The following is a 15601-nucleotide window of genomic DNA, read 5'->3' on the forward strand; positions in this document are numbered from 1 at the left end:
TTTAGTCCCTCTGATATTCCATGTTTATCTTGTAGACATCCCAAGAACTGTGTCAAGACAATTTGTCTATGCTGATGATATTTACATAGCCATACAACACAATATTTAAGAGCCTTGAGAACACACTAACGAAATATCTCTGCTTACCAACAAATTTCTTACAAAAGTGATGCCTTATGTCTAGCACAAGCAAAAGAGAAACATCTTTCTTTCATCTGAATAACATACTGGTCAAGATCACCTTGAAAGTGACTCTCCATGACAGCATTTTATCATACAACCCAAACCCAGAATGTCTCTGTGCAGCACTGGACCGGACACTGTCATACAGTAAACATCTCTCCAACCTAGCAGTCGAACTAAGTACAAGAAACAACATCCTATTTAAGCAATCTGGCAGCACATGGGGATCCACAGCAGAACCTTTACATACTTTTGCCTTAAGTCTGGTGTATACAACACCTGAATACTGCTCTTCTGTCTGGTTGAATAGCACCCACACCAAGAAAACTGACACAGTCCTGAATCAGACAATGCGGATTATTAGCGGGGTCATCAAAATAACCCCACTGCACTGGCTTCCAGTCATTAGCCACATCCTTCCTCCAGGTCTACACCACATGAACAATCTCATCCAAGAAGCAAATGAGTGTAGGCCAATAAACCACTTCTAATTGACTAAGACATAGAATCGCTTCAACCCAACTGAAATCCAGATACCCTCCCCTGCTGCTGGCTCAAAAACTGATGAAAGCAAACTACTGTAGACTCTGAACCTGGAATGAAGTGTGGACTGCTAATGTCCCCGATGAACTGAGATCAATCTTTGACCCTATTCAATCCCCACCTGCATTTCATCTTATGCGGAATGCACTAAACAGAGTGGGCACTGGGTATGGAAGAAGTGGCTCTGCGATGCATTCTTGGAGCCTTCAACCTGCCCACACAGATTCTTCTCCGGAACTATTGACGACCTTCTGACAGCTTCAACAATGGCTATTCATTGGCTGCACTGTAATTTCTCATTTTTCATTTGTTAATTTACTTATTTTTTGCAGCATTTCTGCGTTTTTTAATGTTTTTTTCTGTATTGCACATATCTCTCGATTTCTACATTGTGTTTTATCTTGCCTTTTTATATTGATTCTGTTTTGTAAACCATTCGTTGTTTTTCATAACGTTATTTTTACTCAATTTGTGCGTGGCTTAAGTAAATATTAAATAAATAAATAAAATAATTTAATTAATTAATTAAATGTTTAAATGTGAAGGATAATCTTCAAACACAATGGGGAGAATGTATCTTTCATTTTCAGCCCAGGGCAAAAATCACGTACAAGAACAAAGCTCTCTACTCAAAATTGGCTACAAATACATCTCTAGAAATAGCAGTGAGCCATTTCTGTCCGAGCTCTGAATGCCATGGAAATTTGTGAAATGAAATCCCCTTTACTTTCTCGCTCTTACTCCTGCAGTATGGCACAGAACAGTATACCATTGTAGCAAACCACCACCTACGAAAATTAAACATTATTACTTTTCCCAGATACATACATAGGTCTACATGGGCACAGAATAATTAAAACAATCAAAAAGATGAAATAAAGTTAATACACATAACAGACGCAACATACCTCTGGTTCCTAAAGTGTGATACTTATTCAATCTTAGCTAATGAATTAGAAACTCCTTTACAATCAAACACTTCATTAATCATTAAAACATGTGTATTAACAAGGGAAATTCGTGCCTACTGGAACTAAGAAGGCTGTCAAGAGGGACATCCTACTAGCACTCCTAAGAGCAAAATATTAACAGCGAGCTGAGCTTCTATTTAGGCAACTGTTGATATCTTGATCATAGCTACATGGGGAATACAGAGAGGTACTTATTTGTAGACTCAACTCAAAGACAAAATGGTAACTATGTTCAGTGATGAAACAAATAAGAGGAGAATGTATTTTTGTTATTTTGTTAAAAACTATTGAAATACCTCAAGGAAAGAAATGAAAGCTATCCTATATTCTAATTTTTCTTCACTTCAGTTCCCCCATTCTGCAAGTGTGCCTTTGTCCTAACAATTCCTATATCCCTCTCTTCTCTTTTTGGATAGCTTCTTTTATTTCAGATCAAGAAATGAAGAAAATTGGAGTATTTAATTCATCCGTAATTTGACCAAAGCTGAGAACAGAACTACTAGCCACTTCTAACAAGTCCTATTATGCTCCTTGCAACAGCAACAGTTATTATAATGTACTTTTTGATATAACATGTTACACCCAGAACTAACAACTACACTTTCTATACAATGTAGACCATAATATGTATGTCCAGTGTAGAAGAAAGCTTTACACCATATCGCTCTATAATCTCATCACTAGGGGGGGGGGGGGCAGCAGATACTGACGTAAGAAGTTTCTGAAAATGCCCTAAAATATATGGAAAAATGGTATGAATTAAGTAAAAATGACTTTAAAATATTTGACCAAACTGAATTCTGGTGACTGTGTAACAAAGGTTTTATTATAAATATATCCCTGTTCTTTTCACTGCACAGCTCTTAATTTACAGAAACGTCGCCATAAGACCTATCTGTGTCAGTGCAACGTAAAGCCACCAGCAAAAAAATTTACAGAAATAATATCTCTTAATTTACTTGGGAATGTATATAAATATATACATAATGATTTGCCGGATGCAGTACTTTGCCCCCCCCCCCCCCAAAAAAAAGCTGGAAACACTTGTTCTTACCACTCGTTACAACTTTCAGGGGTGGGGGCTATGGCTGGTGTATTTGTTGTGCTTGAGACATGTTAGGAAATGCTTTCTGCTAATTATCAGATTTATGTATTGTGTTCCTGCATATATGTCGGAAACACAAGACACACAGGTATACATCGTTTCCTTACCCTTTCTTAGTCACCAACAACTGCTGTCAGTTTGCTTGGCTATTAAAGATATTTAACCATATGTAAAAGAAATTTAATTTTTTTTATGCTGTCAATTTAACACACATTTAAAATGATCTAAACATGCTTCAAAAGCTATATATTGACCTAAAACCTTCTACAATGTTGAAATAATGACTGATGATCACAAATCAGAAAAAAATGCAAAATAATGCAGAATAAAAACATGTTATTATAGTGTGTTATAATGCAGAACGAATGAATTTCCTAATGCAAAGGGGAGGAAAAAATGACATTTCAACAACATCTGCACCTTATTCATCACCTTAGAACGTTTCTTGATATGTGGTGAAAGGCTTGTACTATGTGCTAAAAATTTCCCCTGATCTACATAGTTTAACAAGTATTTTAAGTGAGGAGAGTAACCATCTCAAGGAAGAAGCAACACTTCAGGAATAGCATAATGCAAAGTTAAGTACCTTTTAAGTTCCATTGTAAAACCTGGTTTGTTAACCACAGACTTAGCATACTGCCTAAAAAGAGAGCCATCTTCTGTTCATCCAGCTTACTTCTTATCTTGCACTTCCCATATCATGACTGAAGGTATGTCAAAGTGGCACCTCTATGAATGTCGATGTCTGTCCTTTTGATGAAGTTGGGATGCATTACAAAGCTCATTAGGGCCTGAGAATGTATGAATATTGAAGAACTAGGATGATTAAGACAGAGATCATCAGTGGAAAGAAAGAAGGATATTAAGATATGGATATTGTTCTTGTCCTTTTGTGTTTTCATGTTTGTCTCTTTTTCATGTTGCTTTCTCTTCCCATACTGACCTGTCGTTCTGTTTAACCATTGCGTGTTCATGTTCCTACTTCTCCACATGACTTGAAAAGTAAGTTGCATTAAAATGAAACATACTACACCAAAAAGTTATAAAATTAATTTTTAAATTTCTGTTCTTCATAAAGTCAACAGTCAAATGAAATGAACATAAATAAAGGATAACATGATGGCAAGCATAATTGGCAGTCATGCAAATTTTAGTGAACAATGGAAGGGTATGTATAGGTTTTTTAAGGCAAAAACAGGTTCCTAGAAGGACATTCCAGGAATAATTAATGAACAAGGTGAGTGTGTATGTGAGGATCTTAAAAAGGCAGAAGTATTCCGTCAGCAGTATGTAAAGATTGTTGTTTCAAAGGATAATGTCCAGATAGAGGAGGAGAATAATGCTAAAGAAATATTAAAATTTACATATGATAACAATGACATTTACAATAAGATACAAAAGTTGAAAACTAGAAAAGCGCTGGAATTGATAAGATTTCTGGGGATATACTAAAGATATAGTACCATATCTGAAGTACTTATTTGATTATTGTTTGGTTGAAGGAGCTATACCAAATGAATGGAGAGTTGCTATAGTAGCCCCTGTGTATAAAGGAAAGGGTGATAGACATAAAGCTGAAAATTACAGACCAGTAAGTTTGACATGCATTGCATGTAAGCTTTGGGAAGGCATTCTTTCTGATTATATTAGACATGTTTGCAAAATTAATAACTGGTTCGATAGAAGGCAGTTCGGTTTCAGGAAAAGTTATTCCACTGAAGGACAACTTGTAGGATTCCAGCAAGATATAGCAGATATCTTGGATTCAGGAGGTCGAATGGACTGTATCATGATTGACCTGTCTAAAGCATTTGATAGAGTAGATCATGGGAGACTACTGGCAAAAATGAGTGCAACTGGACTAGACAAAAGAGCGACAGAAAGAGTTGCGATATTTCTAGAAAATAGATCTCAGAGAATTAGAGTAGGCGAAGCTTTATCTGACCCTGTAATAATTAAGAGGAGAATTCCTCAAGGCAATATTATTGGACCTTTATGTTTTCTTATATATAAATGATATGAGTAAACAAGTGTATCCAGAGGTAAGGCTTTTTGCAGATGATGTTATTTTGTATAGAGTAATAAATAAGTTACAAAATTGTGAGTAACTGCAAAGTGACCTCGATAATGTTGTGAGATGGACAGTAGGCAATGGTATGATGATAAACGGGGTTAAAGGTCAGGTTGTGAGTTTCACAGATAGGAAAAGTCCTCTCAATTTTAATTACTGTGTTGATGGGGTGAAAGTTCCTTTTGGAGACCATTGTAAGTATCTAGGTGTTAATATAAGGAATGATCTTCATTGGGATAATCACATAAATGGGATTGTAAATAAAGGGTACAGATCTCTGCACATTGTTATGAGGGTGTTTAGGGGTTGTAGTAAGGATGTAAAGGAGAGGGCATATAAGTCGCTGGTAAGACCCCAACTAGAGTATGATTCCAATGTATGGGACCCTCACCAGGATTACCTGATTCAAGAACTGGAAAATATCCAAAGAAAAGCAGCTCGATTTGTTCTGGGTGATTTCCGACAAAAGAGTAGCATTACAAATATGTTGCAACGTTTGGGCTGGGAAGACTTGGGAGAAAGAAGACGAGCTGCTCGACTAAGTGGTATGTTACATGTAATAAATATCATTTTTCATCCGTATTGATGATATTTGATTGGAATAATGACAATAAGTTAATTTATTAATTTGACCACCTAATCAATACAATACAATTCTGATTGATTGAATTAGTAAGATGGAACACTTAAGTCCAGAAGCATAAATCATCACTAGCCTATTATTGTGTTCTTCCCTAAGTAGGATGTAATATACTCCTTAAAACTAGGTACTGGTACTGAATCTTACAAAACAAGCCTAATTGTTGAAGAAATTATAATTCATTCACATGTTTACAAGAAAGCCATTCATTTGCCATGAAGTAGGTTTACATCTATTTTGTTTATCAAGAATGACAAGAAATTGGTACTTACATGACTGATTAATGATTCCACAATCCGGCACTGGTGAGACATATCTGTAACCATAGTGACCATGTCTCCATCAGCTGTTCTTACAAGCGTAGGTCCAAATACAATAGCCAAATTTCTAGCTTCCATCTTGTTTCTCTCACTATGCTCTACCACCCTCTTCAAGTGGAACAGAAGGTACTTCAATGTTTCAAAATGCCAGTCTGGTAAACTGTGTACCTGTGATAAAGAAAAAATAATCCCTTGCAGTCACTGTTCTAGTTAACAATAACATATAATAAATGCTCTTAATGATTAGTGAGACTGCATATCAGGCAGAAGAAAATCACATATGTACAGTATAAGAGATACAAAACAGTTTTGAAATATTGCACATACAATATTTGTAAATGCTACATGTACAGTATGCCAAGATATTAGTAGGGTATTTTGGATGGTCCGGCGGCATCCACAATCAAGTTATAAATCTCATTGTAAAACCGTATTGGATTTCAGAATAAGAAGTTATTATATTAATGAAACCACCTTTCCAATACACAACAGTCCTTTATATTTAGGATAAAACCATTTAATTACGAAGTCCCATAAGGTTATTTACGCCGATCCAGACAACATTTTATCATCAGTGCAGTTCGTTTTTCAACCAATATATGTGATTTTAGCATTCCTCATCGTGTTTATTTTAAAAAAACAACATCATAGTTCATTACAAGAGATCACCCTTTTGTGAATAACTGTTTTTAATCATAAACAGTCTAATGCAATTGAGCGAAGATTATTATGGTCATTGATTTATACAAACATTTAATCATTACATACTATAGTAACATTTCATGTCATTCATTCCACTTACATTTTAAGCAATTTTAATGATCAATATTTGTTTTAATAGACATAATATAATCTTATTGATTATTTTTAAATTGTTAAAATTCGTATTTTATGAATGTATATTAGACGTTTTTTCGTTATATATACCAGGATCAGGGCCCTGACCCACCATGGATTATGTTATCTATAGCTGATGATGCTCACTAAGATTGAGCGAAACATGTCCTACTTGTAATTAAATGGTTTTATCCTAATTATAAAGGACTATTGTGTATTGGAAAGGTGGTTTTATTAATATAATAACTTCTTATCCACAATCAAAGCGCTGTGTATTTGGCCTGATCCACACAGCGGCGTCACACCTTAGCTAACATAACGCTAGCTCAGGGTATAGGCTTAACCTCGCACTAACCTAACTAACTGGCTGCCCTTCCCTTCATTTGGCACAAGTCTGGGTGACCTTAGGGATTTAGAGCTGAGCCAGAGTGTAGGCTTAACCACATGCTGCATTAACCTACCTGGCTGCCCTTCTCTACACCAGGCTACCCTTCCCTATACTGGCCTGGGCTGCTAGGCAAGATGACAAGATATGGGAGGTTCTATGCTCTGTAAGTGTGCAGGCTTAACCTCACACTGACCATGTGCTAACCAACACTTCTCTCACTCCCACACTTCCCCTCCTCTTATTAATTAACACCTGAACAACATTTACACTCTTTGCATTCGTGCTTAATGAATCCCACGGGAGAAAATCTCTGACTTATATGTCCAAAATGTGGGTTAGGATATTCTTACCTTTAATAAATTCTCTGAATTTACGCAACGTCTTCCACCACTCGAGCCTACCTTTTAGGTTATTATTTATCACTAAAAGTAATGTCTCACATGATACTCTAATTCAATTCCATACTTTAATTAATCAAAATCATTAACTTGCATTTACTCCGTAATACACTACATACATTACAACATGAAGAAGCAACGTTAACTCTCTCCCCTCTCCAATGGACTGAAGGCAGGATCCACAACACTCTTCTAATTCCCTTCCCCTCTCCATAGAAAAGAGTTAAACGCCCACAGAAACTTTCCACTCAGCCCTCTGCTTGGCTACTCGACAACATCATGACCACAGCCCAGGGGCAGTGATTGAAGGCAAGGGACTGATCTTTAGCAGCTTAGATAAGTACAAAAGCATTTCTTCTAAGTTAATAAGGTGACTGTTGAAAACTAGAGCAATGATTATTTGTTATTATTTGTTCATAATATTGACAACTCTCAATCACTGACAACTTAGCGCAATGTAAACAATACTGTACATATTATGCATGATTTCAAGTAATTTGATAGAATCTGAGGATGTTATTGTAGAACGAAACATGTCATTCTTTGTTTAATATTGTGTATTTTTTTTTTACAGGTATGTTATTGTGTTATAATTAGTGTTTTCGACAGACTGGAAAGCTGCAACTTACATTAACTAAGTCAATAGTGGAAAATATGCCTTCCTTCTTAAGAAACTAAAACAATCTCTCACAGTAACTTTGTCCCAAACAATGAGCTAATTCGATGTTTTTTAATTGCGTAGAGTAGTGATTTGTTTTTCTTGAATTGTTTTTACAAATATTGGAACATGTCATACTGTTGTATGCAGTTTTGTGCTTTGAACGTGAAAAAAGAGCTAAGGGACACTACCATTTCATGAATTTCCTGTAAGCAGGATGCATCTAAAGAGTGGCTTAAAGTGATTTCTTGTGATAACTTCGTCACTAACAGTAATTCTCCCTCTGTTGCCAGCAGCATTCATTTCCAAACATGTGACTACTCATTTGCAAGCAAAAAGAGGAAACAAAAGAAAAAAATTCTGTACCATCAGTGTTCTTCCATAACTAATCTAGTTATAAGGTGACTAGTACTGAGTCCCCAAAGAATAATTACTACCACCACACCGCTTTTGCCCAAGAAGCAAAAACAAATTTAAGCTGCTCGTGATTTTCAAAATCCTAATGCAAGGTGTATAACATCCAATAATGAAGGTACAGGCAATTTTGAATCTAAAATTGATAAAGGGGTAAGCCATACATCCACTCAGACTGATGCCTCAAACTGAGGAAATGAGACTAAATATACACTGGTTGTGCATGAAAGTAACTCAACTGAAAATTAAAATACACAGATAACGTGACGAAATTGTATGACGAACTTGACAGGCTGCATCTCGAGGACAGCCGTAAAATTCACACTCTTTGTCTACTACACAGCACTCTTCAACTACACTCCCCCCATCCTATCTGTACAAACTATTCCATAACCTCTCTGAATACCATGAAAAGAAATACAGAGCACAATGTGCAACTCTTCTCGCCATTCCAACATAGATCCTCTGCTTTCAAATCCTCCTCCATAGTTTCAGCTAAATGCAAATGGAACCATCTTCCTCAGAAGGTTGGGGGATATCAGACGCAAACAGCTTAAAACAGCTAGTACAAAATATCTCCACAAGAAAACGTCTAAAAAAGGCAATAGGCGGCTGCTACTGCTGCTACTACTACTACTCTGCCTCCTCCCACTGTGACTACTCTGACTCCAATAAGGTATCCTTCACTCCCTTCTTTATGCTGTTCATACCAATTTATTAATGTATTGTGGATTTTTCTTTTCTAGAGTCAATAAGGCAATTAGGATTGTAGTATCATCCCTAATTTTTTATTATTATTATTATTATTATTATTATTATTATTATTATTATTATTATTATTATTATTATTACTACCCCATTTTATCACCACCACCACCTAGCTTAATATAAGAGATAATTGACTAAATACCTTTTCTGTTGTGTATATTACTCCAAATTACTAAATGTGTAAATGCTGGTAAAGTGTAAGACAGAGACAAATGTCCATAACTTTGAAAGACTAAATAAATCATTCATATATCTATGTGTGTCTAACAGTACTCTACAAGGGAAGCAGAAAGAACTGAAAGGTACAAATAAAATCTGAAGATATAAAAAATTATACTTTCTACAGGAAAATAGGGGTTTTGAAGAAAGATGCTGCTGTGGGCAACATTCAGACGAAGTTCATTTTAGAATATGTTCTTATGTCCCATAAATCCAAGGTCAAGTCCTATTTGCCATATTTAAGACACACAAATAGCTTACATTTAATTAAGGTTATCCCCACCAGTCTACTAACCTATCGGATATTGGAACATCCCCCCCGAATGGACCCTTAATCAAACCAAATCGACTATCAGTTGCTTTGGATAGGTTGCAAAATATTACTGGAAAGCATAGTGTTCATTACAAGTTAACAGCAATTATCACAATCAAAAATAAAATTCCACCATGTATCGTCATCTCATGACAACCCTTAAGTCACAGAGGAATCCCGATGCTGAAAGACGCATCACCCCAAGCAGATGTTCAGAAGGAACCAACAATACTTGATCCGAGGGGATCTTACGTTACATCGTCCTGAAGGAACAAAACTGCGAAATGCAGGAAAACATTCATTCATTAAACATTTAGAAGAAATGCCAAACACTGAAGTTAAAAAGAAAAGTGATAAATCACTTGAAAATGTTCTTACTAAACCAGCTTTCAGGTTATTAAACAATTACGTCATTAAGTTTGTTAAATTACAAGTCCACAATATAACACAAATAAAAGGAAATCTTCCAATTTTCTGTAACTACAACTACCATTACAAATCTGTCCACCTACACTTGTCCCATTAAACTGAACTACAAGTGATCAGTAGATCAACGTCTCTCATGAATTATGTGAATAACGAAAAATGAAAATAAAATACACATATTAACAGTTGTCAAATCTAAACCACATTCGTAGTGTAGATCCTACATAAAACAACTAAGTGTAAACACACGACACTATCATAATATACCGGACACCCAAACGATAAATCTTAAAGTAAAGAAAAGTAAATTTTAAAAAACGAAAGTTCATCGAACTTGAACAAGCCCGGCTAAGCTGTAAGCATCAGTCTCCATTAGCTAGATTTCCACATGGGACAACCCTTACATTCATGGCACTACTGATGCAACGCTATTATGGGAGTACCTTCTGGCTAGTAAGAATTATGCTGAAACATGGCCTAAATAGTACCTGCTAATACCTTTCACATTCATATTCACTACATGACATGACCCTGTACAGATGACAGCCTAATCCTGTTGAGCCAACGTTACTGCATCTACTCGTCCTTAATCTATATAATGCACGCGGCATCCTAAATCTATTGTTCAGCCAATGTTATGGTATCTACACAACATTCATACTGCCAGGCAAAATCGAAACTTTTAACACAATGTCCGGATATTTAAATCTGATCCTTGTTGAAACTCTATGAAGTGAAATTAAACAACATGTCCGAATAGTTTAATCTATTCCTCACTACAATCTCAACACATGCAGTGAAGTTCGCTACATAAAAATAAACTGAACTCTCGTTTGATTTTTACGTAATGTCACTGAAAACAGTAATCACTACCATCACAATATCATGGCATAACTAGTATGAGGCTCAAACTGGCCTTTCATCTCAACATTCCAAACATGTATCACCGTGAACTGTCCAGTGAAGTAACTTTTCATTAATCTACTTAAGCTAAACTATCATTCTAATAAAATTCATTTTTCACGTCCGCAATGTTTCTAGTCAGCGATAATTTCATCTCTTAAAGATACAGAATAGAATTCAATTCACAATAATCAAGTATTATCTTGACCATGTGTCAGAATGTACTTCGTTCATGAGGTCGGCTATCACAAAATGCACTTTGCTGGTATCAAATAGAACAGTCATTTAGACTTAATTGCCGTTACCTACGGTTGACATAAAATAGTAATCGTGGGAGAAACATCAACTTGTACTTTAAATTAATCAACCGTTCCAAATTGCTACAGGACATCCTTCATCTTATACAGCCTGTCTCAGAAATATTACACCTCAACTTATACACAATGTCACAAAAATTCCTCTCCATCGAAATACAAGACCCATTTTCCTCGGCATCCTGTTCATGTTACATCACTCAAAATACAGGCTCACTCTGCCTATAAAATCTTCCTAACTATTCTCACAATAATTCATTTCCATTACAATCCATTTACTCCTTGTTTGAAACTTTTTAAATACAAGCGACCCCATGACCAACCAACTTTATAACGATCTCACAATTTGCTTCTCTAAATTTTTCCTGACCCCAGGAGCAAAAGAGCACACCATGATTTTCTGTATCACAAAGACATGGTTTCACAAAATTTAAGTTTCCCAAAAATGCCAACCTTATCATACTTCACTGGATTTCGATATATACCGCGAATCTCGTTTATAACTGCTGAACGCATAATTTAACATCTCAAAATTTACCCTGACGTGACTACTACTACTACTACTACTACTACTACTACTATTATTCACTATCGCAGAGGTGCCAACCTTTGAAGTGGGTTATCAGTAATCCCATTTTTAACCAGCCCCCCCCCCCCGCCAAAAACTTTTACGAGTTAAATCCAAAGCACCCCGTTTGCCCTACAGCAATCTATTCTAAAGTATATCATATAACACAATAAAATTTGCTCATTACCTGTTAGTTCTGCAATAAAAAATTCTTTGTAGCTTTTTTCGCACCCAGCAGCTGCTTTTCGGTGTAGGTTTTCTTGTAACATACTTCCCCCTGAGATGACATTTTCGTCTTCAGAACCATAAGCGATTCCAGTGTAGATGTACTTAGTGTAGGCCTGAATTCTGTCTGATTTTTCCTAACAACACTGAAAACTCTTTCTGTGGGAGAGTTACTATGAGGTACACTTAGTACTGCAAATACAACATTACTTAAGGTTTTATACTTAATCTGTCCACTTTCATTTTTAAGCTCTGCAATCTTGCCCCAATTAACATCAATGTTAGGTCCATGTACAATATATTCCGGGAAAGTATCACACTGGTAAACTGCAAATTCCTCTTCAAGTTTGTCATGTTCACTTTCTTTGACCAAAGTTGGGAATCGTCGAACAAAGTATTCAAGAGATGAATAGGAAACCTTCGTTCTGAGAGAGATGTCTACAACTTCGGCATGCTGAAGAAATTCATCATCAAGGGGAAATTTCCTGGTAATGTAACTGCAAGCTGCCATATAAAACTCTCTTACAGAATTATAAAACATCTCTTCATCACAGTCATTATCTTTCAAGTATGCCCTAGCTTTTGCTCCAATTACCAAGTCCTCATTGGCTTTCTGGTATTTCCTCCTCTTGAATTCAACACTCAAAAGGGAGGTAGATTCTGACTGAAGAGAACATGGCTGAACAAATCTGACCAATAGGTCAGTTAAAAGACCAGTAAGTTTCCTCCTAAGAAGATGTATGGCTGGAGCATCTTGTTGCAGAAATATATTCACAGAGTTAAAAACAGGAAGTGTACTCTGAAGAAAGTAGCAAAACAGTTTTGTGTGTGGGTCTTGTATGAAAGATTTCACAGTTTCAAATTGCTTGGTGGTCTCACTTTTATGGTGGGTCTCACTACAAAACATGAGTGTCAAAGCTTCCCACTGCTCAAGAACTCTATCAATAGACTGAAGAAGCGAGAGCCAACGGGTACTAACATATTTCAAAATTTTGTGACCCTCTGTGCCACAAACAGCCTGATAAACTTTCAACGTGTTTTGTCTTTTAGAACTCTTGTCAAGATAGTAATATAACTGAACCAAAAAGTTCTCTACATTGACTGGCAATTGGGCTGATGCTTTTTGCGCACAGATGTGTATGAGATGACATGAACAACCCGGGACATAAACAGAAGAATGCCTGTCCTTCACAAATTTGGCAACACCTTTATTTGCCCCTATCATTGTGTATGCATTATCAGATGAAAAAGAAATGCAATTTTCCCATGGAATGGCTAAAGAAGACAATTCACTATTAATTACAGAGAAAATTCCCTCACCAGTATTGTCACTACTCTCTAACAATGACAATAGAAGAGTTGATATTTGACCTCTCTGAGCATTAAAGAAAGAGACAACTATAGGATAAAGTTTAACTGCATTTGAATCCGTACTACCATCAGTAGCCAAGGAAAAAGGCGTTATTTGCAAAAGTTCACTTAATTCCTGTTTTGCCTCAGATGCCGTGTATTGAACTAAAGCAGAGGTTTTAGTTCTTGCACAACCATATTTCTGAGATATTTTTGAGTCGGGGAACATCGATCTAAACAAATTTCCAGCGTGGTCTGAAACTGATAGCGGAATATTATGCTCCAAAAGAAATGATGTGAACAATAATTCGGCATTTGTCACCGCAGTTTCGTTACTTTTTACGAAGAACGATGAAACAGACTGGTTTCGTAATTTTGATTCGCCGTATGTGTGATGTTTCTTGGATTCTATGTGTCTTCTGCAATCATCTCGTCCACCGTGAGCCACAGAGAAATCACACGAACACACACTACAGAACACGTGGTTTTCACTAACACGTGAGGCAAGCAAGCATGGCCATTCCTTTGTGTAACCGTCTCGATATTTCTGCAACACTGCTGTCTTCTTAGAAGAAGATGCAATTTGACAATTGCTCCGCTTCATTTCACAAAACCAATCACTACTTTTCGAATCAACGTCTAGGATAATTAGAATTGAAATGCGCTAAATATACGAGTATACCATTCTTTCTACGAACACAACACAGAACCGAATGTGCGCACTGGAGAACAGCAAAGCAAGGAGTAGGGCCTACCTCACGGCCGACTTGATACGTCACGTCTTTCCCGCGTCATTCTAGCTAAGAGAGCAGCGTATATCTATTTAGCTGGCCGTGATTTCACAACGCTCGCGGGAAACAAAAGGAAGTGACGACCAAATAACTGCCAAATATGTTTGGTAGCCAACGTACAAGCATTGAAACGAGGCGGGTTGACCAGTAATGCTCTAAGAGATTGAACATTTTTTACTTCTTTCCTTTTTTTCGCAGAAATTAATTTTTATCGTGACAAGGTTGCTTTTCCGTAATAATTTCCCCTTCAACCGTAATGCCGTAATCGCGAAGTGAAATCCGTAATCATTACGGACAATCCGTAATAGTTGGCACCTCTGCTATCGGCAGCCCTGAAGATGGTTTTCCGTGGTTTCCCATTTTCACACCAGGCAAATGCTGGGGCTGTATCTTAATTAAGACCACGGCCGCTTCCTTCCAACTCCTAGGCCTTTCCTATCCCATCGTTGCCATAAGACCTATCTCTGTCGGTGCGACGTAAAGCCCCTAGCAAAAAAAAAAAAAAAAAAAAAATTATTATTATTTGATAATTTTATATTAGACTTCATCACACTCATAACGGTTACTTTATTGTTCATTGCTGTAACTTTTACCAGTTCAAACATTATTTCATTGATTTTCATTGCAATATTTAACTTCACATTTACATTTTTTTTTTTAATTTAAACACATTTTAAAGTCTCGCGCGCCAACATAAATAATAGACAATTCGCTTCCACACTAGAATAACGACAAGACACTTCCTCATCATTGCATATACTTGATTACACATGCCACTTATACAAAGCGATGTTCTGATTTATTAATTAATTCATTCATTAATTAATTAATTTAAAGGGACAAGAATTTACATCTCTAACTACAAAACAATATTTAAATCAGACAGACCTGTAATTGTTGTTGTGTGGCATGGCATTATCTTGGCTTCATCTTATGCCAGCCAACTCCAACTTTGCCCTTCATCATTGTAGGATACATTCTTCAATTGAATATTACTTGATACATATACCGAGCTCGATAGCTGCAGTCGCTTAAGTGCAGCCAGTATCCAGTATTCGGGAGATAGTAGGTTCGAACCCCACTGTCGGCAGCCCTGAAAATGGTTTCCCGTGGTTTCCCATTTTCACACCAGGCAAATGCTGGGGCTGTACCTTAATTAAGGCCATGGCTGCTTCCTTCCCACTCCTAGCCCTTCC

At 36.5% G+C, this 15601-nt stretch overlaps 1 protein-coding gene across 1 annotated transcript in view; it reads right to left on the reverse strand.

The window, feature by feature from the left end:
- RhoGAP19D (Rho GTPase activating protein at 19D) overlaps nt 1–15601 on the reverse strand; it is a 528281-nt gene that overhangs the window by 224459 nt on the left and 288221 nt on the right. Inside the window, exon 20 of the mRNA XM_068226072.1 lies at nt 5786–6001. Coding sequence (XP_068082173.1) covers nt 5786–6001 — 216 coding nt within the window. The remainder of the gene's footprint in view (nt 1–5785; nt 6002–15601) is intronic.

This window comes from Anabrus simplex, chromosome 2 (assembly GCF_040414725.1).
Source record: "Anabrus simplex isolate iqAnaSimp1 chromosome 2, ASM4041472v1, whole genome shotgun sequence".
NCBI classification, from domain to species: Eukaryota; Metazoa; Arthropoda; class Insecta; order Orthoptera; family Tettigoniidae; genus Anabrus; species Anabrus simplex.